This window comes from Polypterus senegalus, chromosome 2, assembly GCF_016835505.1.
Source record: "Polypterus senegalus isolate Bchr_013 chromosome 2, ASM1683550v1, whole genome shotgun sequence".
Classification (NCBI taxonomy): Eukaryota; Metazoa; Chordata; class Cladistia; order Polypteriformes; family Polypteridae; genus Polypterus; species Polypterus senegalus.
In genome coordinates this window covers 12,024,820-12,048,708 of record NC_053155.1, presented here as the reverse complement: position 1 = coordinate 12,048,708, position 23,889 = coordinate 12,024,820, and the positions used below count along the sequence as shown (strand labels likewise).

General features: G+C 42.5%; 1 protein-coding gene across 1 annotated transcript in view; it reads left to right on the top strand.

Moving 5' to 3' along the window:
* The window catches only part of gart (phosphoribosylglycinamide formyltransferase), a 125,242-nt gene that overhangs the window by 68,218 nt on the left and 33,135 nt on the right, over positions 1 to 23,889 (top strand). Inside the window, exons 12-17 of the mRNA XM_039743461.1 lie at positions 8,750 to 8,844; positions 13,557 to 13,666; positions 16,903 to 17,101; positions 19,996 to 20,247; positions 20,332 to 20,484; positions 23,115 to 23,318. Coding sequence (XP_039599395.1) covers positions 8,750 to 8,844; positions 13,557 to 13,666; positions 16,903 to 17,101; positions 19,996 to 20,247; positions 20,332 to 20,484; positions 23,115 to 23,318 — 1,013 coding nt within the window. The remainder of the gene's footprint in view (positions 1 to 8,749; positions 8,845 to 13,556; positions 13,667 to 16,902; positions 17,102 to 19,995; positions 20,248 to 20,331; positions 20,485 to 23,114; positions 23,319 to 23,889) is intronic.

The following is a 23,889-nucleotide window of genomic DNA, read 5'->3' as shown; positions in this document are numbered from 1 at the left end:
TGCAGTTGAAAGTGCAACATGAAATCTGTATAAATAAGTATAGCAAAAGACAGAAGCAAGAAAGGAGTTGCCTAAGAGGCAATCCTGAAGCCAACCAAATCTACACTCCGTTAGGGAAAACCAGAGACAAAAGCAATACTTGCAGGGGGGAAAAGAAAAAAAAAACACAACACTCTACAAACCGAATACTCCACTGCTGTGGGTCCTACTTCTGGCTGGGAATATAAAGTGAGATGGAAGATCAAGGAACTGTGACGTATGCCCCGCCTTCTGAGTCTCCACCCACAAAATGCATGGAATGAAGTCACATTTAAAAACGTAACACATGAATATAACAGAAAATATATAAAACCAGTAACGGCACGCTGCAGTGAACACACTTGACTTGAGCATTCCTAGTTTTTATTATCTTTCTCTGTACGTTTAGCATTCGTTTGCTCAGAGGTTGATGCGCTTACTGCTTCCTGAGCAGCTCTCCTCTCCACCCTAGCGGCCCGCTTCTTCTCTTCTTTCGTCTGCATCTTTTCATGTTAAAACTGATTAAATCGGTGTTTGTGTTGCAATTACTTAGTGCGTTTTCCTTAATTTTCACTTAACCTGGCACTTAAGTCTTCAATCTGTCTTAAGGATGATTTATGATGTGACGATAGTTGATTCCACCAAGTGCCGCCATGCTTGGTCTACTCCAAAAAGCAGAACAGAGAGTTGTAGCACGGCAGCGTGCAATGTGGCGGAGGGACAGGGAGAAGCAGTCGATTAGGCGAATACATTTTCGACAAAATCGTGTAGTCGATTACATCGATTAATCGTGGCAGCCCTATGCCTGACTAAACCCCTAGTTACACTGCACATTAGCAGAAATCCCCCCCATGCCCACCTTGAAGTAAACCGGTGGCAGCGTCAGGCTATGGGGACGCTTCTCTGCCGGAAAACTTTTGTGTGGGTGAAGTAAATGGAGCAAAATGCGAGAAAATCCTGGAGGACAACCTGACACTGTCTCTGCCAAAGATGTTCCTACTGAATACTGATGTGTAGGCGGTGAAGATTTCCAAATAGTGTCCGGTGCATTTATAGTATGGTCAAGCGAAACCACAGACAGGTGACCTCCATTGAACTAATGGTGGGACTTTGAAAAGCAAACGGGCTGACCATATTAAAGGAGGTGAACGCTTGTGTGTTTTATAGTTGGAACAAATTTAGACCACCTTGCAAAGATCTGTTTTCACTTTGATACTGAAGAGTCTTTTTTTTGTTGATCAGTGTCAAAAGTTCCAAATTCAATCCGCTGTGACCCAAAGTGACATAACAAGAAAATGTCCAAGGGCTGAATACGTTTTACGGATACTGTAATAAAGATATTGGGAATATACAGTGCTCCCCCCGTAATATTTGGAACTAACACACACATTTTTCCCCTTGATTTACTCCTTTGCGCCACAGTTTAAAATGACAAATCAAACAATTCAGACGTTGTGATTAAAGTGCACATTGCAGACTTTCATTTAAGGGGATTTGCACACCTTTTGGCCTCAAAGTACTTTTTCTACACGGTCCACAGCCCCCACAATAATGTCGTCCCAGGTGTTTATGATTCCTCAGGTGGGTTTCACTGCTTCATCAGATACCTCGGCTTGCTTCCCACCCTTTAGGGTCTGCAGTTGCCATTGTTCAACATGAGGACATGAGTTGTGCCAGTAAAAGTCAAATGGGCCATTATGAGGCTGAAGAACTAGATAGATAGATAGATAGATACTTTATTAATTCCCATACTCCCAGCAGCAGCATACTGATAAAAAACAATATTAAATATCAGAGTGATAACAATGCAGGTATAACAGACAGTAACTTTGTATAATGTTAACGTTTACCCCCCCGGTGGAATTGAAGAGTCACATAGTGTGGGGTCTCCTCAGTCTGTCAGTGGAGCAGGATGGTGACAGCAGTCTGTCGCTGAAGCTGCTCCTCTGTCTGGAGATGATCCTGTCCAGGTACAAACTCCCAGATAATCGAGGCTTGAGCTGGGAGAGCTTTTTGCCGTTCTGTGGCAGTGGAGAGGATGGGTTAGTGGGCTGCTTGCTGACTGACACATTTACAACACAAAAGACGCTGAGGGAGAGGTGCGAAGGGAATTAAGGTGGGCCAGGATTACGAGTTTTTTCTTAGGCTTCGGGAATTCTAGTGTTAAGAAACGTTCAGATAACAATTGCTGCAAAGAAACACAACAGAGAATTGGGAATAGCAAAAGTGCCTTTGAAAGCCTGATCACGATTTGAAAGTGCAAAAGCATCAACACCAAACTGAGAATAATAGACACAACCATGATGTCTGCATTGTTACAAAAGCATGCATGTCTTGGACTCTGAAGAAATAACTTGGAGTAGTTTGGTGTGACATTGTCAGCAATAAAGAGATTGGAAAGATGTTAGAAAGGAGAGTTAGAGGACAGGGCATGATCAGAGTGAGAAAGCCAGTGATGATTGGAGCTATCCATAGGAGGATAATTAGTTAAGATTAATAAAGACAGTAATGCGTGGAAGAGCAGAAGGAACAATGAAAAGAAGATGGTTGGATGATATCCGGGAATGGACAACCATACGTATCCAAAGTAGAGTCCATTTGGCTCAAGACTGATGAGGACCCTGTTTAAGACTGAAGGCTCCCACCAGTGGCTTCCATGGTCCATAAGACTATAGGGTAGGAAGAAGAAGAAGAAGAAGAATTGTAGTAATTTGTGTGTACAACATCCAGCTGACTATGCAAGTTTAGACAATGCTACTAAATGCGCTTTTAGATTTGATAAAGAAACACAAAATATAACCAAGCTGGCATGTTATGTGGTGGTTTAGTAGCTAAAGGATCAGGGCTGGTAACTCAAAGGTTGACCGTTCCGTGATTAAAGTGCACATTGCAGACTTTCATTTAAGGGGATTTGCACACATTTTGGCCTCAAAGTGCTTTTTCTACACGGTCCACATCCCCCACAATAATGTCGTCCCAGGTGTTTGATTCCTCAGGTGGGTTTCACTGCTTCATCAGATACCTCGGCTTGCTTGCACCCTTTAGGGTCTGCAGTTGCCATTGTTCAACATGAGTTGTGCCAGGGTCTGCAGTTGCCATTGTTCAACATGAGCACATGAGATGTGCCAGTAAAAGTCAAATGGGCCATTATGAGGCTGAAGAACTAGATAGATAGATAGATACTTTATTAATTCACCTACTCCAGCAGCAGCATACTGATAATAACAATATTAAATTAAAAAGTGATAACAATGCAGGTATAACAGACAATAACTTAATGTTAACGTTTACCCCCCCAGGTGGAATTGAAGAGTCACATAGTGTGGGGTCTCCTCATTCTGTCAGTGGAGCAGGATGGTGACAGCAGTCTGTCGCTGAAGCTGCTCCTCTGTCTGGAGATGATCCTGTTCAGTGGATGCAGTGGATTCTCCATGATTGGCAGGAGTCTGCTCAGCGCCCGTCGCTCTGCCACGGATGTCAAACTGTCCAGCTCCGTGCCTACAACAGAGCCTGCCTTCCTCACCAGTTTGTCCAGGTGTGAGGCGTCCCTCTTCTTTATGCTGCCTGCCCAGCACACCACCGCGTAGAAGAGGGTGCTCACCACAACCGTCTGGTAGAACATCTGCAGCATCTTATTGCAGATGTTGAAGGACGCCAGCCTTTTAATGAAGTATAGTCGGCTCTGTCCTCTCTTGCACAGAGCTCACTATTGGCAGTCCAGTCCAGTTTATGACCGAAATCAACTACCATAAAAAAAGAGAGAACGCACTGGTGGGCTAAGTAATCACAAAGGGACTGGCAGGCCAAGGAAGGCCTTCACTGTTAAGAACAGAAGAATCCTCGCTTTGGTCAAGAAAAATCAACAAATGCCTGTCTGACAGATCAGAAACCGTCTTCAGGGGGCCAATGTGTGCGTGTGAGTGTGTCAGAGACGACTATCTGCAGGAGATGTCATGAACAGAAACGCAGAGGACACACCGCAAGATGCCAACCACAAAAAAAACAGAATGGCCAAAATGCAATTTGGGAAAAGGGACTTCAAAGAGCCTGCAGAATTCTGGGAAAAGGTCTTGCAAACAAAAACGAATCTCATCAGAGTGATGGCAAAAGCAAAAGATGGGGAGATCCAAAGCAGACCACCTCATCTGTGAAACATGTCAGTGCTGGGCGTATTATGGCTTGGGCATGTATGGCTACCATTGGTACTGGCACACTTGATGATGGAACTGCTGACGGCACAATGAATTCTGAAATGTGTAGAAATATCGGATCTGCTCGAGTTCCAGCAACAGCCTCCAAACTCCAACAAGATGATGAACCAAACCCACTGCTGAGGAAAAATGGAAAATTCTTGAATGGCAAAGTCAGTCACCTGATTCTGATCCAAATGAAAAGGCGTTCGATATACTGACGCGAATCCCCCTTTGAAACAAGCAAGAGCTGAAGATGGCCGCATGAGAGGCTGGGCAGAGCACCACCACAGAAGACCCTCCGCACCTGCTAATGACTGTGAATGGCAGACTTCAAGCCGTCATTACATGCTGGGATACGTGACAAAGCTCAAAATATGACGATGGCTTTAATAGACCTGCCATTGCCGTGACCCAAACATTATGGTGCCCTGAAGTATATGGGGGCTACGTAGACCAAAGCAAATCCCCCTTAATGAACGTCTACAACGTGCACTTTTTTTTTTAAATTTATTTATTAATTTTATTACAATCAATACATAGCAATCAAGTTTTTACAAAAAAAAAGAATTATGCTAAGAACAGATCGATCCCCACCCTTGAGAGACGTGCACTTTAATCACAATGTCTAAATGGTTTGATTTGTCATTTCTAAACTGTAGAGCAGAGAAATAATTCAAGGGAAAATGTGCTTTTCTCCCAAACATTATGGAGGGCACCGTGCGCAACTTTTTCTGAGGTTACCTTGAATAAGCTGTATGAAACATCAACAGCCTGTCCCCTTCACCATTTCTGGCATCCGACCCTCACGGTTTTTCCCATTAGTCCACTGCCACATTGGTTAGCTGCTTGTCGCCTCTAAGCTATGCTTTGCTAAACACTTTGAGGGCTGAATATTTATTTTTTCCAAAAAACGGTTTCTGAAAAAGCAGGTTTCACACCGAAATCGACATAAAAACGCCTGTTGCTGTCGGTGCCCGTTTGGCGAGCAGGGGCAGCTGGCTGTCTTCACACAGCGGTGGCAGTCATAATGTGACACAGTCTGGTTTGTACCTCTTGTCATCGTAAGTTGCGGTCTTCCCAGGCCAACGTTGCTGTGGACGCAATCAACTACACGGATGTGTTCAGCACCACGATCGGCTGGGGGCTGATCAGCTGAGGTTGGCACCTCACTTTCGTTTTCTGTCTGCATCCCCCAGATCACTCACATCAAAATCGGAGATGGGTAAGTCAGAGTCCATTCCGGTGATAATACGGCAAATGTCGCCCATGGAGTGTTTTCCTTTACGCGTTCACCTTGGTCTCTCGCCAGACATCGATGCCATTTCACAGGTTGTTTGCTCTTCGCTACTCGCGCGCACACAGGTAATCGAGGTCAAATCAACAAAGCGACCCTTCCTTCTAGTGCAGAGATTCGAACTAAAGTGTTATCGGCAAGTTTTGTCGCCATTTACGGGTGATTACCGTCCTCTACCCCTGAATTTCAACAAAAGTTGACATTCGCCCTGAAAGCGTTAAACCACAATCCAAATCGAAGGTTGGCTCTTGCCGTGCACCTGTTGCTTCCAGGGCAGGACTCAACCTCTTGTAACCCTGATTTAGTGAAAGCGACTGCAGAAAATCGATAAATCAGTTGAATCGACAAACGGCGACGGTCATTTTTGTTTTCATTAATAACTCGCGTTTTTCAGCGTACATTTTTAGATAGCTCATACTTTATTTGTTCCAAGGAGAAAATGGAGCCTTTTACAGGAGCGTAACAAATAAATAAATGTTCTAACAAATAAAAACTCGAATTAATAAAATGAAATGAAACTTCTGAACTGGCTAAAGATAAAAAGAGCGGGGCCTATCGCAGTGAGGCACGCTAAGGGCATATTGGTATTATGGAGCCCAGTCGTGTTTCTTGACACTTCTTTGGACTAAAAGTCCTCAGTGCTGTTGTGAGAGGATATGCAACACTTCATTCTCTCCTCATCCAATCACTGAGCCTGCCTTCTTAATCGACTTGTTGATTCGGTGAGCTTCTCTTGAAGGAATGTTGACCCCAGTCGTGTTTCTTGAAACACATCTGTTGACTGAAAGTCCTCAATGCTGGTGCATCACACACAGGATGTGCAGCATTGTTCATAATGGCCATCCGCTTTGTCTTTGTTCGCTCCTCCTCATCTCATAACTGAGCCTGCCTTCTTAATATGTGCGTGAACTGCAGGTCTGACATTGTGTGCAGCAATACAGGGGCGCCTCATGGGACTGTACTTTCTCCAGTCCTGTTCAATCTATATACATCAGACTTCCAATATGATTCAGAGTCTTGCCACGTGCAAAAGTTCACTGACGACACTGCTATGGTGGGCTGCATCAGGAGTGGGCAGGAGGAGGAGTATAGGAACCTAATCAAGGACTTTGTTAAATGGTGCGACTCAAACCACTTACACCTTAACACCAGCAAGACCAAGGAGCTGGTGGTGGATTTTAGGAGGCCTAGGCCCCTCATGGACCCTGTGATCATCAGAGGTGACTGTGTGCAGAGGGTGCAGACCTTTAAATATCTGGGAGTGCAGCTGGATGACAAATTGGACTGGACTGCCAATACTGATGCTCTATGTAAGAAAGGTCAGAGCAGACTATACTTTCTGAGAAGGTTGGCATCCTTCAACATCTGCAGTAAGATGCTGCAGATGTTCTACCAGACGGTTGTGGCGAGTGCCCTCTTCTACGCGGTGGTGTGCTGGGGTGGCAGCATAAAGATGAAAGACGTGTCACGCCTGGACAAACTTGTTAAGAAGGCAGGCTCTATTGTAGGATTAAAGTTGGACAGTTTAACATCTGTGGCAGAGCGACGGGCATTAAGCAAACACCTGTCAATCATGAAGAATCCACTGCATCCACTGAACAGGATCATCTCCAGACAGAGGAGTAGCTTCAGTGACAGACTTTTGTCACCGTCCTGCTCCACTGACAGACTGAGGAGACCCCACACTATGCGACTCTTCAATTCCACCCGGGGGAGTAAATGCGAACATTAATTTTATTTTAATTTTTTTTTCATTTTTATTACTATTTAATTTAATATTGTTTCTTTGTATCCGTATACTGCTGCCGGATTATGTGAATTTACCCTTGGGATTAATAAAGTATCTATCTATCTATTATATAGTGCCTTATCTATCTATCTATCTATCTATCTATCTATCTATCTATCTATCTATCTAATCGACTTGTTGATTCGGTGGGCTTCTCTTGAAGGAATGTTGACCCCAGTCGTGTTTCTTGACACACATCTGTTGACTGAAAGTCCGCAATGCTGGTGCATCACACACAGGATGTGCAGCATTGTTCATAATGGCCATCAGCTTTGTCTTCGTTCGTTCGCTCCTCCTCATCTCATAACTGAGCCTGCCTTCTTAATCGACTTGTTGATTCGGTGGGCTTTTTTTGAAGGGATGTTGACCCCAGTTGTATTTCTTGACACACATCTGTTGACTGAAAGTCCTCAATGCCGGTGTGTCGCACACAGGATGTGTAGCATTGTTCATAATGGCCATCAGTTTTGTCCTCCTTCTCTCCTCCAACAGGTCCACAGAGCATGTCCCATAACTTAGCTTGTCTTCTTAATCAGATTGTTGATTTGGTGGGCCTTTCTCGTTACCGGCCCAGCACACTTCACTGGCTATCAGAGGGTTGTAGGGCATGTGAAGGATGTTGCCACCCCATAACTGTCCAATTCCCTAATCTCAACACCTCACTGCCTTTAGATCTTAATTGGTCACAGCTTCATATCCTTCAATATGTGGACAGCATTATTTTCTCAACAAAATTTGGAGTGATGGTGGGCAGAGCCTGACCTAACAGTACTGGGTACAGGACAGAAGCCAGCCGTGAGTGGGCCGCTCACACACATGATGAAATGGTCCGTCGTCTTAACCAGCGCATCTTGAATGTATCGGGACTCGCCAGTTTTACATTTGAGCAACAAAAGAAAACGTATGATTGTATCTGCCCAGTGTTTTGTTTTGAATGTGCGTCAGATGGCAGAACTGAGAGACCAGGAGGAGGTGACCATAGTCCTCCTCTGAAAGCTGGTGGTCCAGAGTACAACTCCGTCAGGTGTCTGCTCAAGTCGGATGCAGCACGCAACCTTGGCAATACTCTGTGTGTAGTTTGGATCAACATGAGGAGGTTGTAAGAGGACGTCCAAAGAATGAGGACTTCAGGGTGTGCACTGTGAAGAAGCAAAGAGATAATAAATGGAGCCCTGAGAGAATGGGGTGTGCGTGTGAAGTAAGTAAGGATGATACCACAGCACATTGTGTTGTTTGAAAAAATATTTCATTCAAAAAAGCTTCAGCTCACACATTTGGCCCAAGAATGTAGAATATTTATTCCCAATCGTAGGATACAATTATTCCTTGCAACATAGACCAAATAAGCACCTTGTGCACGAGAAAGGCGCTATATAGATAAAAGGTATTATTATTTTTCATTTGGATGTCAGATGTTTCAGTGACGTCGTTTCATTTTTCTCTTCCACTTTCTAGAGGACTGACTTACAAAGACAGTGGAGTGGACATTGCAGCTGGGAACACGTTAGTTGAGCGAATTAAACCTCTGGCTGCTTCCACCGCTCGGAAAGGTAAGATGGAATCCTCCGACTGAAACAAAAAACAAAAAAAAAATGTAGACCTGTACTCACACCTGTGGAGTCTGCACATTCTCCCTGTGTTTTGGTGTTTTTTGTTTATTTATTTATTTATTAATTAATTAATTTTTTACAACCCTGAAGACCCTGCGACGATGTGGGTTTGCTCCATGCTCCCATCTTCCGTCTGGGAGCCCTTGAACCCGTCACCGTCGGTAATGTTACCGATGAGCTGAGCAGTGATGCAACAACATAGCAAGGGGATGGTGAAAAAGTGCAAAGTGCTTTTATTAAAAAACACAATGTTCAAATTAAATAAAGTGCAGTGCATTCAGAATTCTTCAAGTAAATAATCCATAAAAGCAGATGTGACACGTGGAGGTTAAAACCAATACATAGAAAAAGTATTCTTAAAAACGACGAGGTTAAAATAATGCAGGAGGCATACAAGCCCGGTGTCGTCTTTTACCTGGCGGCTCCCCTGCTTCACCCACCTGGGCTTCGCAACAGGAGAGTCGACCTACCTGCAGGAACGGCTGCCTTTCACACTGGCCCGGTAGCCCTCCGATCCCCGGCTGCGTCGGGCTCCAAACCGATTCTATTTAACTAGAGGGCATGGCAGCTGTGGCAAATCAGCAGCCCCAGGAACAATAACGGATGTGGACAGTCTCTCACCTGTGCACTTAGGTGAGAAACGCCCCGAGAACCGCTTCAGCCACACAGCCACCACGTGCAGTGATTATTTATTTTAAAACTGGCCTTTGACAGGAGCTGTGGACCCGCTATATCACAGACCCCCAGGTTAGGTTAACTGGAGAGCCTAAACTGGCCCTTAGTGTGTGCCTTTTTATTGGCCCGTAATGGATTGCCACCCCATCCAAAGTTGGTCTCTGTACATGATGCTGCTGGAAAAAATAGATTACCGTATATACTCACGTATAAGTCGGGTCTTGAAACCTGAAAAATCGATCATAAAATCAGACCCCGACTTATGTGCCCTTTCAAAAATGTGATACTTATTTATTTTAATTGTTTGAGATCTTCTTGTCTCCTCCAATCTCGCACAAGTTTCTCAAACACATAGAATTTTGTTGCAGCAACACAGTTTCCAATTTCTTTTGCTACTTCCACGACGTTTAATTTAAAACCAGCTTCATATTTTCTTCTGATCAAAAGCTCCATCGTATATAAGGGATGCTCTTACGATAAAGGTGTTTGAGGGTGTGAGATACACAAAACAGTGCAAACATCGCATCGGAATAGTTTGGGTATTACCGTGTGGTCACGTAGACAAAATAGAGAGAGAGAGGATAGGATAGGAGCACATGCTGATATGGCACATTGCCGCACCCACATAGGGGAAAAAAAGGCTGTGTGCTCTGTGATGACTCTCTGAGGTGGGTGTGAGCACATTATAATCTCTTGGACTAACAGCGTGAGTTTTCCACAAATGCGACTTGTACAACCAACATTATAAAATACCAGAAATTATACGGTAAAATGAAGCCCTGACTTATCCGTGGGAGAACTTAAACGTGACTATATACAGTAAGTGGATTGAATAATCAAATGCCATATAGTGTTATCCTCACGCACCTGAATCTCAACATGTTTTGACTTGGTAGAGTGAAATATTTTGTTTCCCCCTTTTGTATTATTAATGTGTAGCCTTTGTCAGAATACCTAAAATCTCACAGACTTACCACTGTTTATAAGGTGTTATACTTTATAACTTCTCCCCACCTTCCCTTCTATAGGGTGGTCCAGATCTAATTATGCAATTTTCATTACGTTATAACTTAAGTTTATTACATAGAAAATCGCCCAAAAAATCTTGGACCATCGAGAAGTATGCAAACTGACAACATGAAGAATCGTCTTCGGGCTGAACTGGAATCGTCCCTGCATAAATCAAGATCATCCAGATAATCTGGATCTGCATAATTAGATATATATATATATATATATATATATATATATATATATATATATATATATATATATATATATATATATATATATACTGCTCACAAAAATTAAAGGAACACTTTAAAGAAACACATTAGATACATCAGATCTCAATATGAAGTTGGATATCTATACAAATAACGACAGGGCAATGTCTTAGGAACAAAAGGATGCCAAGTCTTTTAATGGAAATAAAAGTTTTCTGCCTACAGAGGGCTCAATTGTGTAGACACCCTAAAATCAGAGTGAAATGAAGATGTGGCAGGCTAGTCCATTTTTCAAAAACTTAATTTCTGCTACTCAAAATGCTTTTCAGTATCTTGTGTGGCCCCCACGAGCTTGTATGCATGCTTGACAACGCCTGGGCATGCTCCTAATGAGACGACGGATGGTGTCTTGTGGCATTTCCTCCCAGATCTGTATGAGGGCATCCCTGAGCTGTTGTACAGTCTGAGGAGCAACCTGGCGCCTAATGGACCGAAACATAATGTCCCACAGATGTTCTATTGGGTTTAAGTCAGGGGATCGTGAAGGCCATTCAATTGTTTCAATTCCTTCATCCTCCAGGTACTGCCTGCATACTCTTGCCACATGTGGCCGGGCATTGTCGTGCATTAGGAGGAAACCAGGACCTACTGCACCAGCGTAGGGTCTGACAATGGGTTCAAGGATTTCATCTCGACACCTTATGGCAGTCAGAGCACCATTTCCTACGCAGTAGATGTCTGTGCATCCCTCCATGGATATGCCTCCCCAGACCATCACTGACCCACCACCAAACCTGTCATGTTGAACGACGTTGCAGGCAGCATAACGTTCTCCTTGTCTTCTCCAGACTCTTTCACGTCTATCACAGCTGCTCAGGGTGAACCTGCTCTCGTCTGTAAAAGTACAGGCGCCAGTGGCGGACTTGCCAATTCTGGTGTTCTTGAGCAAATGCCAGTCGAGCTCCACGGTGCTGGGCAGTGAGCACAGGGCCCACTACAGGACGTCAGGCCCTCAGGCCATCTTCATGAAGTCTGTTCCTGATTGTTTGGGTAGAGACATTCACACCAGTGGCCCTCTGGAGGTCATTCTGTAGGGAACGAGCAGTGCTCAGCCTGTTCTGCCTTGCACAAAGGAGCAGGTATCGGTCCTGCTGATGGGTTGAGGACCTTCTACGGCCCTGTCCAGCTCTCCGAGAATAACAGCCAGTCTCCTGAAATCTCCTCCATGTTCTGGAGATTGTGCTGGGAGACACATTAAACCTTCTTGCTGCAGCACGTGTGGATGTGCCATCCTGGAGAAGTTGGACAACCTGTGCAACTTCTGTAGGGTTAAGGAATCGCCTCATACTGCCAGTAGAGATGATTACTCAAGCCAAAACTAGCACGAGTGGAAAACCAGCCAAAAAAGATCAAGAGGGAGAAACTTGAAATGACCTCCACATGTAAAACCAGTCCTGTTTTGAGGGTTTTCTAATTGTTGCCACTTTAGTGCACCTGTCGTTAAGTCCATGAACACCAATACAGCTGAAAGTGATTAACAATGACCTCAGCTGCTTAACCAACCAGAAAATTATCAGACAGGTTTAATTGATTTCATGCCAGGCCCAATAAAAAGTGTTCCTTTAATTTTGTGAGCATATATATATATATATATATATATATATATATATATATATATATATATATATATATATATATATATATATATATATTTTATATATATATATTTTTTATATATATTTTATATATATATATATTTTATATATATATATATATATATATATATTTATATATATATATATATATATTATATATATATATATATATATATATATATATATATATATATATATATGCATACATACATACAGTCTTCAATCCAAATCCCTAAAGCAGATTCCATCCAGACTACTGCCTTACTACATCCACTTACAACTCGTTTTGCACTCTGGTTAAAAGGACACTGCGGCCGTAGATCTTATATTCCTTATCTACTTTTTAAATAAAAAGAATCGTAGCCTTCAACAAATCCAAAACATTTACCTTTTCGGCAATCGTTAACGCGTCTTCCGTTTGCGCTTTGGCACGCCCCTGAAGCAGTAGCAGATCGTTTTGGAGCCATAATGAAGGGCTTGACTATGCACAAAGATAAACACAAAAGAGCACAACTCTTTACACAGCGAAACACATTGATGCTGAATGAGCGAGACGAGACTTCCTGCTTAACACTGCATTCAGCAAGCAGGAACTTAACTGCGTGCTCTGATTGGTTAGCTTCTCAGTCAGGAGGACTTAACTGTGTGCTCTGATTGGTTAGCTTCTCAGTCATCCGCCAATAGCGTCCCTTGTATGAAATCAACTGGGCAAACCAACTGAGGAAGCATGTACAGGAAGTAAAAGACACATTGTCCATAGAACCCAGCGAAGCAGCGAAAAATCTGCGTTATATATTTAGTTATGCTTTCATATAAAATCCGCGATAGAGCGAAACCGCGAAAGTCAAAGCACGATATAGCGAGGGATTACTGTATAAATAAATATATATATATATATATATATATATATATATATGTGTGTGTGTATGTATGTATGTATGTATGTATGTATGTATATATGTATATATACACTGTATATATATGTATGTATGTATAATAATTGAGTCATTATTTTTATTGTTAGATTATGTTTATGTTACTTGACCAATTGCAGTTCAGACATATTCACTATTTTTTCGTGTGTGTGTTATTTCAGGGTGCAATGCAGAACTCGGTGGCTTTGCTGGACTCTTTGACCTGAAGGCAGCCGGCTTTGTTGACCCAGTCCTTGTATCTGGGACTGATGGAGTCGGGACGAAGCTCAAGGTAAGGTGACCAGGGCTCCCTCCATGATTCCCTGTAGTTCTGTTTTCTTTGAGATTGCGCAGCTGGTGACCTCCTTAAATTATTCAGCCAATTTAATTCAAATTTGTAAATAAATGCCGACTTTTATCTTCTTAATGAGAATTGTTTTTAGTACAACATTTTTTCCCACAGTTGAACGTTGAAAGCCATCACTTAAGGCCAGGGGTCCTCAATCACAGTCCTGGAGGGCCGCAGCGGCTGCAGGTTTTTGTTCTAACCCGGTTACTCCGTATATTTCGCTCTTAAGACACACCTGACCATAACATGCACCTAGGTTTAGAGGAGGAAAACAAGAAAAAAAATATTCTGAACCAAATGGTGTACGAATATATTTCATAAAATATAGCAGAATAATATTTCAACCATGTAAAATCAACAGTGGTATTAACTCTTTGAGGGTTGAATATTTTTTCCAAAAAACTCCGTTTTCTGAAAAGCACACAAAGCAATGGTTTCACACAGAAGTCAACATAAAACGTCTCCGCTGTGTGCTGTGGCTGCTGTTGCCACATGTTCGGCATCTCTGTTGGTGGTGCTTGCGTGGGGGCACCTCGATGGTCAGCAGAAGTGCACGGTGGGCCAGCTGCCTGGCTGCTTTTGCACAGCAGGTGAGTGGTGGTGGCGGTTGCAATGTGACGCAATATGGTTTGTACCTCTTGTCATCATAAGTGGTGGTCCTCCCAGGTAAACGCTGTTGTAGGCGCATCAGCTACACAAAAGTGTTCAATACCACAATCAGCTGGGGACCGATCAGATGATGCTGGTACCTCACTCTCGTTTTTGATACCCATCTCCAGATCACTTGCATCAAACTTGGAATCCGACAAGTCAGGGTCCTGTTCAAGGAAATTACGTAAAACGTCAATATAACATTTTGCTTTGCACATTTGCTTTGGTCTTTGTTGCCAGATGTCGGCGCCATTTTAGAGTTTGTTTGCTCTTCGCTGCTCACGCACACATAGCGAATCGAGGTTCAATCAACAACTCTATGTAACTTTCCTTCTAGCAAAGAGAGTCGAACTAAAACGTAAGGGTGAGTTTTTTGCAGTTCACAGCTGATTACCATCCTCTACTCCTGAATTTTGACAAAAAGAACCGTCATCACTGTCATTGACAAATGAGGAGAAACTTTAAGGTTCAAGCACTCTTCTAGTTTTCTGGAAACCCCAAGAACTCCTCACTGCTAGTGTCAGAATTTATGAAGCTCATTTGCTCACAATCACTTGCAGCATCACGTACCTATCATCACGTGGCATAACTTGTCCAAAGCCACCAAAGGGACAAAGCACGTTTGGACCAATGCTCCCTGAAGTTATATCACCTATTTGTAAGGCCACGATGCCCTTCAACTCATCTTTTGTTGTGGGTTTCCACTTTGAAAGACGAGAATGCGGTGCAAGAGCAGCCCACGATTCAAAACGTTGCTCTGCCTACCTGTTTGTCTCGTCTGCCAGAAGCTGAAAAGCGGCATCAGGAGAGAGCAGCCTGAAGTAATCCAGCGGCTGGTACTCTGTCGAGTCCAACAGCAAGCCGTGCAGTCTTGTGAAGTCCGGTAGCCAGTTTGGCTCCCACGGATCAATGTCTGGGTATTCTTCCCACATAAACCTTGCCGTAGGTGCATCGACGGTGCGAATGTGCTCAGCTGGGGCAGCATTGGCTGGTGTCCGATCGGCTGATGCCAGTTCCTCACTCTCCTGCTCGATCTCCTGATCACTCTCAACAAAATCCGATTCTGAACCATCAGAGTCCGACTCATTGATGATAATGCGCAAAACATCGCTCGCTGAGTATTTTCTTTTCTGCACTCGATTTGCTCCCTCGTGAGATGTCGATGCCATCTTGCCTTTGTTTACATTTCATAACTCGCGCACACACAAGGATTAGATGCCAAGTCAATGAGTCTAACATTCCTCCAAGCAAAGAGGGAGCGCCTGTAACGTAACGGTGAGGTTTGTCGCCATTAACAGCTGATTGTCGCCCTCTACTCCTGGATGTGGACTTTTGCCAGGTAATACACATCACGGTCTGTGACGCAGTATTTGCTCCTTCTTTATGGGGTGGAAAAAAAGTGCATCTTATGGAGCGGAAAATACGGTAATTAGAAAGCAATTCTTGCCAATAATTTTAATTTCATGGCTTGTTAGTAGGCGGCATGGTGGCGCAGTGGTAGCGCTGCTGCCTCACAGTTAGGAGACCTGGGTTTGCTTCCCGGTGTCCTCCCTGCGTGGAGTTTGCATCTTCTCCTCCCACTGTCCAAAGACATGCAGCTTCGGTGCATTGGCGGTCCTAAATTGTCCCGTGTGTGTGTGTGTGCGTGCCCTGCAGTGAACTGGCACCCTGCCCGGGGTTTTGTTCCTGCCTTGTGCCCTATACTGGCTAGGATTGGCTCCAGCAGACCCCGTGACCCTGTGTTTAGGATATAGCGGGTTGGATAATGGAAGGAGGGATGGGTGGCTTGTTAGTGCTTTAACTCTGCTATGTCAGGCCATTCTCATGTCCTAGATTTTCTTCCCCTTTCTAAGGATATCATCCAAATGATTTGAAGGCTGAAATGGATGATTAATTCTCAGTCCTTCACTTTCCTTCCAAGAATTTAATTAAACCAAATAGTGCACGACAAACACACACAGGTGTCAATGGAAACAAACTAAATGGAGAAATGCTGGTCTGTTTTATTATTTGCATCTTATTGCTAATTAGGAGCAATTAAAATCCAAGAATGCGGCTGTTTAAGACCAAAATAAGAGATAAGAGTTCAAAATCTTACCGATCGAGACCACTAAAATAAAGCAGAAGTGTTGCTTGAGCAATAAGTGCTTCTTATTAAGCAGTTGGATTGGAGCAAAAACCTGCGGCCACTGCGGCCCTCCAGGACCGTGATTGAGGACCCCACTTCTTTCTGCACATTGGATTGCCGGGTCTACTGTTCGCTCCTGTAGCCATATCCATTAGCTACATGTCTACTCAAAGAAATGCTTTGCTAGTCCTTTCTATGTATTTCTCACTACGTGTGACGTCTGTCCGTTTTAGTACCTCTGGAAACCCTAGCGTTGTAATTTCTTATTGGCTTCAACTTCCATCCAGCAATTCTATGATTATTTGCCGAAAACGTTTACTCAGTCTGAAGCCACAAATTCAGTTTCTGTGTGTTGAATGTCCTATTATGATGTCAAGGTATTGTAATTGTCCTTCCTCAGATTGCTCAAGCCTGTAACAAGCACGATACTCTGGGCCAGGACTTGGTAGCCATGTGTGTGAATGACATTCTGGCTCAAGGCGCCGAGCCGCTCTTCTTCCTTGACTACTACTCCTGTGGGCAGCTTGATGTCAGAGTGGCCTCCTCGGTCATTGCAGGAATTGCCGCTGCTTGTAAAGAAGCTGGCTGTGCTCTCCTGGGTAAGTGACAAGCTTCGTACAAGAACACAGTGACCTACGACCCCGACAAAAGCCTCGTGTTTTTTTTTGTTTTTTTAATTGAAGTGTATTCTTAGCTTACTGTGTCTTCAAGAAGACTTCAGACCCCTTAGCTTTGTTCACAGTTTTTTAATCTGATTCAAATTGATGTTTTTCCCTCATCAGGCAACTCTCACTACCCCAGAAAGACAAAAGCGAATAAAGGATTTTAGACATTTTTTGCAAATTTAATTAAAAAATAAACCACTGAAATTTCACATTAACACAAGGATTCAGACCCTTTGTTATGACACATTCTATTGATCATCATTGAGATGTTTCTACACCTTCTTTGGAGTCCTGCTCTGGTCCGTTCAATTGACTGGACTTGTTTAGGAAAGGTGAATTCTGCCAAAGTGAAGGTTCCCATAAGCACAGTGGCCTTCATAATTCTTAAATGGAAGAACTCTGGACACCTAAAGCTGACTACCCAGCCAAGCTGAGTAATTGTGAGAGAAGTCAAAGAAGAGGTGAAGTGCATCAGAAATAGTAAAGCAGAATTAAAAGATACAGACAAGGAAATAGCGGATGCCCTAAACTTACATTTTTCTGAGGTGTTTACAAGTGAGCAAGTGGATAACCTCAGAGCAGTAACAGGGACTACTAAGGAGGTGCTGAGGGATTTGGAAATTATAAAAGGAGACAAGCTGCTCAGATTAAACAGGCTGAAGTCCAACAAATCACCAGGACCAGATAATATTTACCCTCGAGTTCTTAAGGAGGCTAGTGAGTACAGATAGAAACACTTTACACATATTTTAAGAAGTCATTGCGCACTGGAGAGATTCTGAAGGACTGGAAAATGGCAAATATCATCCCATTATATAAAAAGGGATCATTTTGCTTGACTTCTCACTTTATTCCAGTCAAAACAGGAACAGTCAGGGTCTATATTCAAACAGGAGCTACCACGTTTAAATACATAGCAGACACAGTAAACGAGCAGGGACCAGGCCAAGTCAGTAGCCAGGGTATAATGTCCCCCGCATTACCTATCGGGCGACAGACATGTTACGCGGAGAGGCTTCAGTGGCGCTTGCCTCGACGATGGACAAGCAATCCTCTACCGATGCGTCATCCGCGTTTTGGCATGCAGGACCATTGTGGAGAGTCTTGAAAAAAGCTCAGAAATCTCACAAAATGTGCAAACATTCCTACAGTCCTATTTTTGCTTTGTCATTCTCTGGTATTCGGTGTTGCTTGATGTGAGAATAAAAGAATTCATTTAAATGCTAGAACATTAACAATATTTGAAAAGAGTGAAGGGGTCTGCATCCACTGTAAATGAATGTTTTATTTTCTTACAAGTACTTTCTTCTAACTTTATTCTTATTACTAGGCTGACCCGCCTTTTAAGGCGACCGACTTTTAATTTGACCACTTCTTAAAGCAATTCAATATGTACAGTAGATCAATTTGATATTTTATACAAACTCATTAATTTGGTTATATTGCATTTGAGCGGTATTACTTTAATACTTGTAGTTTCTGTTATTTTTGTGACTTTTTTTCTATATTGAGGTCACCCTTTTGAACCCCCCTGATATTTACTTTATTTGTGGTGAGGCATTTGTACTCCATCAACATTAATTATTTCCAGAGACATGATTTTGTCTATTTTTGCAGCGCATCGCGCACAAAAGCAAGGCCAGAACTCTGCTCACATCATGTCGCTTCGTACCTTAAGCCGCAAGTAGTAAGTCTGTGATAAGCGGAATACCGCTACGCTTTCCACTCACAGGACAGAAGGACAATCCCGACCTCTTTTATATAGTAAGAAAGAAGAAGAAGATATTGCACAGTCTGGAGTAGAAAATCATCTTTTACCTGGAAAAACGAAACTACAAATCCCATCGTGCATTGCAAAATGGACAGGGCGAGTGTGAAACTCAGCTCCTGCGTAGCACTCACGGGACGGAAGGACAATCCCGACCGCTTTTATATAGAAGGATAGTTTCTGTAATTTTGCTCATTTGAAGGTATTTTCCTCTAGGGGTCGCTAGCTCCCTAGTTGGAATAAGTTCTTTTGTAATTGCGACGTTTTAAGTAACCCAAAACTATATAGATATAATGTAAAAAGGCGATATCCCTCCCATAGAATTTCCCCTTGGGATTAATAAAGTATCTATCTATCTATCTATCTATCTATCTATCTATCTATCTATCTATCTATCTATCTATCTATCTATCTATGCGATAAGAAATCACATAAGCGAATATAACTTTGCTTTCTTTAATGACGATTTACGCGGCATAACGAACGAAGGAAGCCAAATGGCAAGACAATTGCCAAGGTGGGATCTCGATGTATACTGTCTGCCATTTTTCGTCACTGCGACGGAAGGGTTTTCGGGACGGGTGACGTTCTCACCCATCCGTCCGTCGTCTTCGAGATGTTTGGCTGCTGTGCAAGTCTTTTTATACTGTTTTCTCCACGTGCAGGCCCTTACTTCGGTTCCAAACAAGGCAAGGAGAGGATTTCATCAATTTCATCTCTAACATACAGAAATAGTACAGTGCCCATTTTCGTAGTTGTCCCATTCAAATGCTTGACCAGCAATTCTAAATGCTGAGAGCCCCTTGTGTGCTAACTTTGGCCTGTACATGTAAGTAGATTTATAACATTTTTTGCACAGAGCACAGTGACATTAAACTTATATTCTGATTACAGAAGGTGCATGTTGTGTGGGCAGTGTCTTCATGCTGGCCTCGTATGTGACTAGATATGAGTTGGTATCCTGATGGCCTTGTGGTGCAAGCAGTTGTAATGTCCAATATTTATTTATTTTTTTTACTGTTTCAAAATCCCTGAAACCATCAAATATTATTTTATATAGGAGGTGAAACCGCAGAAATGCCAGGAATGTATGCCCCAGGAGAATATGATCTCGCTGGATTTGCAGTTGGCGCAGTAGAGAGAGATTGTATGCTGCCTCGACTTGACCAGATGTGTGCTGGGGACCAAGTTATTGGCATCTCGTCTTCTGGTATTCACAGCAATGGTTTCAGCCTGGTACGGAAGATCTTGGAAAAGGCCGGCCTTGAGTGCTCTTCTCCAGCACCGTTTGGGCCTGAAGGACAGACCGTAGGTAAGAGAGGGGTTGGAAGTATCTTGGCAGTTGGAGATGGCAGCACAACATGACTTGAGCTCTGAATCCTCCTTCCTTCTCTAGGTGAAGTGCTATTGACGCCCACTAAGATCTACAGCAAGCTTCTGCATCCCATCCTGCGGAGTGGAAAGGTTAAAGCATACGCTCATATCACAGGTGGTGGCCTTCTCGAAAATATTCCCAGAGTCCTCCCAAAACATCTAGCTGTGGACTTAGGTAATCCTCTTTGAAATTATAGCCAATAATTTATGTTCGCCTTAGTTTTTTATTTAATGTATTGATGTTTATCTTGTTCAAGTGCTTATAAAATTAATTTTGTAGACTAACAAACGTCAGCAAGTTTCCCTCTTGGAAAGTCTCTTGAACTGTTTTGCTTTGTGGAAAGTTTTTTTTTTTTTTTATCCATCAGACTCTAGAAAGTACTCCATTTACGAGAGACGACTTGAATTTTGGTAGGTGTTCCATTGTGCCCATTCTGATCAAGTGAATGCCTGCTTAGCATGTGTAATGTACACGTAACACAACTAAGCCCTTAGGTTCTTTTCTTAAGGATATATTTCACCCTTAAAGATATTTTTTGTACGTTACTTACTGAAAGTGTGTTGTGATGTTTGCAAAACTTTCAAATCTCAGCGCTTTGATGGAGAGCGAACATAACAAATTTACTGCAAAATCGGGAGGCAACAGTGGCCAATGGCGGATAACAGCAAACAAGATCAAAATCATTCACGAGAAAATCTCACACCACTCGTATCACGTAATCCACACATGAGGTTGTCCAGTCGTATAGTCACAACTTGCACAATGCACGCATTTTTACTAAAAGGTTATTAAGCAAATACAGTGGAACCTCGGGTCACAAACGTCTCCGAACACTTATAAATCTGGTTACGTCCAAAAAGTTTGCCAAACTTTTGCATCTGTTCACGACCACACACTTCGGGTGACGAACAAGCCAGTTTCCCTTCCGGTTCATACGCTACCGATTTCCAAGACGTGTTCAGTCTCTCCCTGTGCAGCGAGAGAGAGAGCGAGAAAGCAGTTAAAGACGGCAGTAAGGCCGAGAAGGCAGTTAAAGAATCCACTGGGCTTGTTTTTAAAGAGACTGATTCAAGCATTGTTTTAACCTCGTTGTATTTAATGAAGACTTTTTTTTCTATTGGATTTTAACCTCCACTTCACTTCTGTTTTCATGGGATCATTTATTTATTGAAGGATTCTGAAAGCACTGCACTTGATTTAATTTGGACTTTGTTTTTGATTGTTGTTTTGTTGATTTTAAAAAAAGCACTTGGCACTTTTTGCACCATCCGATTGCTCCATTGTACAGTAGACCCTCACTGTCGTGCTCATCGGTAACATTACCGACGCTGACGGGTTTAAGGGCTTCCGGAAGCGAGATTGGAGCTTGCCGCGAACCCGGATCGTCACAGACTTCACCTCAAAACTGTAATCTCCTCTCCACCCAGTTCCTCCTCACTTCCTTCATGCCAGAACTTGACTCATGCAAGGTTAGTTTTCTTGGTTGTTTGTGGTTAGTTTTTTGTATAAATTGCGGATTTTTCAAATGTTCATTTTTTTCCCTGTGCTTAAAACTCATTAAAAAAAAAAGTTTACAGAGAGCGGTTCGTAAGGCTGTAGCGTGAACTCCTGCAATATTCGTTTTCTCAGTGTTATTCAATGTTTTTACATTTAGTTTACTGTTACACTGTGCATTCTATGGTATTATTAACTATTTTTGTGCTTAAAAATCTTTAAAGTATATAAATATATATTTGCATACAGCTCGTACGGTCCAGAACGGATTAATTGTATTTACATACAGTCCTATGGGGAAAATTACTTTGGGTTGCGACCAGAGCTCTGGAACGAATTACGGTCGTGACCCGAGGTTCCACTGTAGATCTGGAAAATTACACTGGCCAACAAGCATTTTGCTACTGGGAGTCTTTCACCTTTACTTTAACAGGTTTCACTTGCTGACACCAAATCTGAAAACCGTTTTCGTCCAGCAGCCACGCCTCGTTTTTTTCGTTATGATGTTCCAGGTTTTGGCCAACTAGGGTGACTGGACAGTAAAGGTGGATAACCATTTTGAAAAATACCAGTAATTCCACTAGGGATGCCATTGAGATAAAAGAATTTGTCACACATTACTAACAGCTGTGAGTGGTTTACTTTGTCATTATTCATTTTATTTAAAAATGATTAATTTTTAATTAGCTGAAAGAATATTTGTTACTGATTACCAAGTTTTATATGACTCTAAAGCACTGTCGAGCAACCGGTGCACAGTGCGCTGTGGAATTTTCTAGGGGCGCCGCGAAAACTTTTGTAAAATATTTAAAATTGCTAGTGTTTTTGAACTTTTGGTTGATTAAAAAGATAATGTTTAAAAAAAAAAAAATTTATGTTGGAAAAAACAGATAACGGAACACTTATGGAAATGAAGTCTAAGAAACGCGAGAGACTTCAAATGATCGACAAGGAAATGCCCGAATGTCACTGAAGATGTCATTTTTTTACATTCTCATCTCGACTTTTTTTCACCAAATCTGGGCGATGTCAGCGATGAGTAAAGGGAAAGATTTCATTAAGATATAAAGGTGATGGAAAACTGATATCGGGGAAAATTCACTCCGATCATGATGGGTGACTACTGTTGGTTCATGCATATATATATATATATATATATATATATATATATATATATATATATATATATATATATAATCTAAATGTTTTTACGTTTGCTTTTTTTATTAAACACTAACAATTTATATTGGAAACTTCCTGTTGCAATATCTTGGCTTACTCCTGGGGGTCCTTTGTCTCTGATGGTATAGACACGGCACTTTGGAAGATTCCAGAAGTGTTTTCTTGGCTGCAACGGGAAGGCCAACTTTCAGAAGAAGAGATGGCCCGCACATTCAACTGTGGAGTAGGAGCAGTGCTCGTGGTGGGACGTGATGAAGCTGAAGGAGTTCTTCAGGATGTCAGGACTCGGGAGGAAGCATGGATCATAGGGACAGTGGTCCCAGTCTCACCAGGTCAGAGTAAATTTAAAAAATAAATAAATACAGGGTGCGGCAGAAATAACTCCCACATTTCAAAGGGGGATTGAAAAAAAAATGCTACAAGGTATCGCCAAAAACTTTTTATTTCCCAAATGTAGATATAAAAAAGTTTTTTTTACTTTAAGGTTTAAAAATTATATCGTCCAAATGGTGGCCTTGACGGATGATACACATTTGGAGCCGTTCTTGGAAGTTTTCCATCACTCTCACTAGCATGTCGGGCGAAATTCCTTCAATTTCTTCTTGAATAGCCTCCTTTAGTTGGTCCAAGGACCGAGGACGATGTTTGAAAACCTCCTGTTGCCCTTACTCTTTGAACCCACAGCAAAATCATTTTCCGGTCTCAAACACTTTCATTAGCACGTAAACTGAACCGCGTGCGAAACGCCCTCTGCGTTGCAGCTACAGATTCTCCATTTTAAAAAAAAGCCTGGATGCTCACCCGACCACGGCATGGTGACGACTCAAAACTTTATTATGTACCGTACCTAACAGAACGGACTGCACCCCTCTACCTGCTTTGGGGGACCGTGCAGTGATTTTT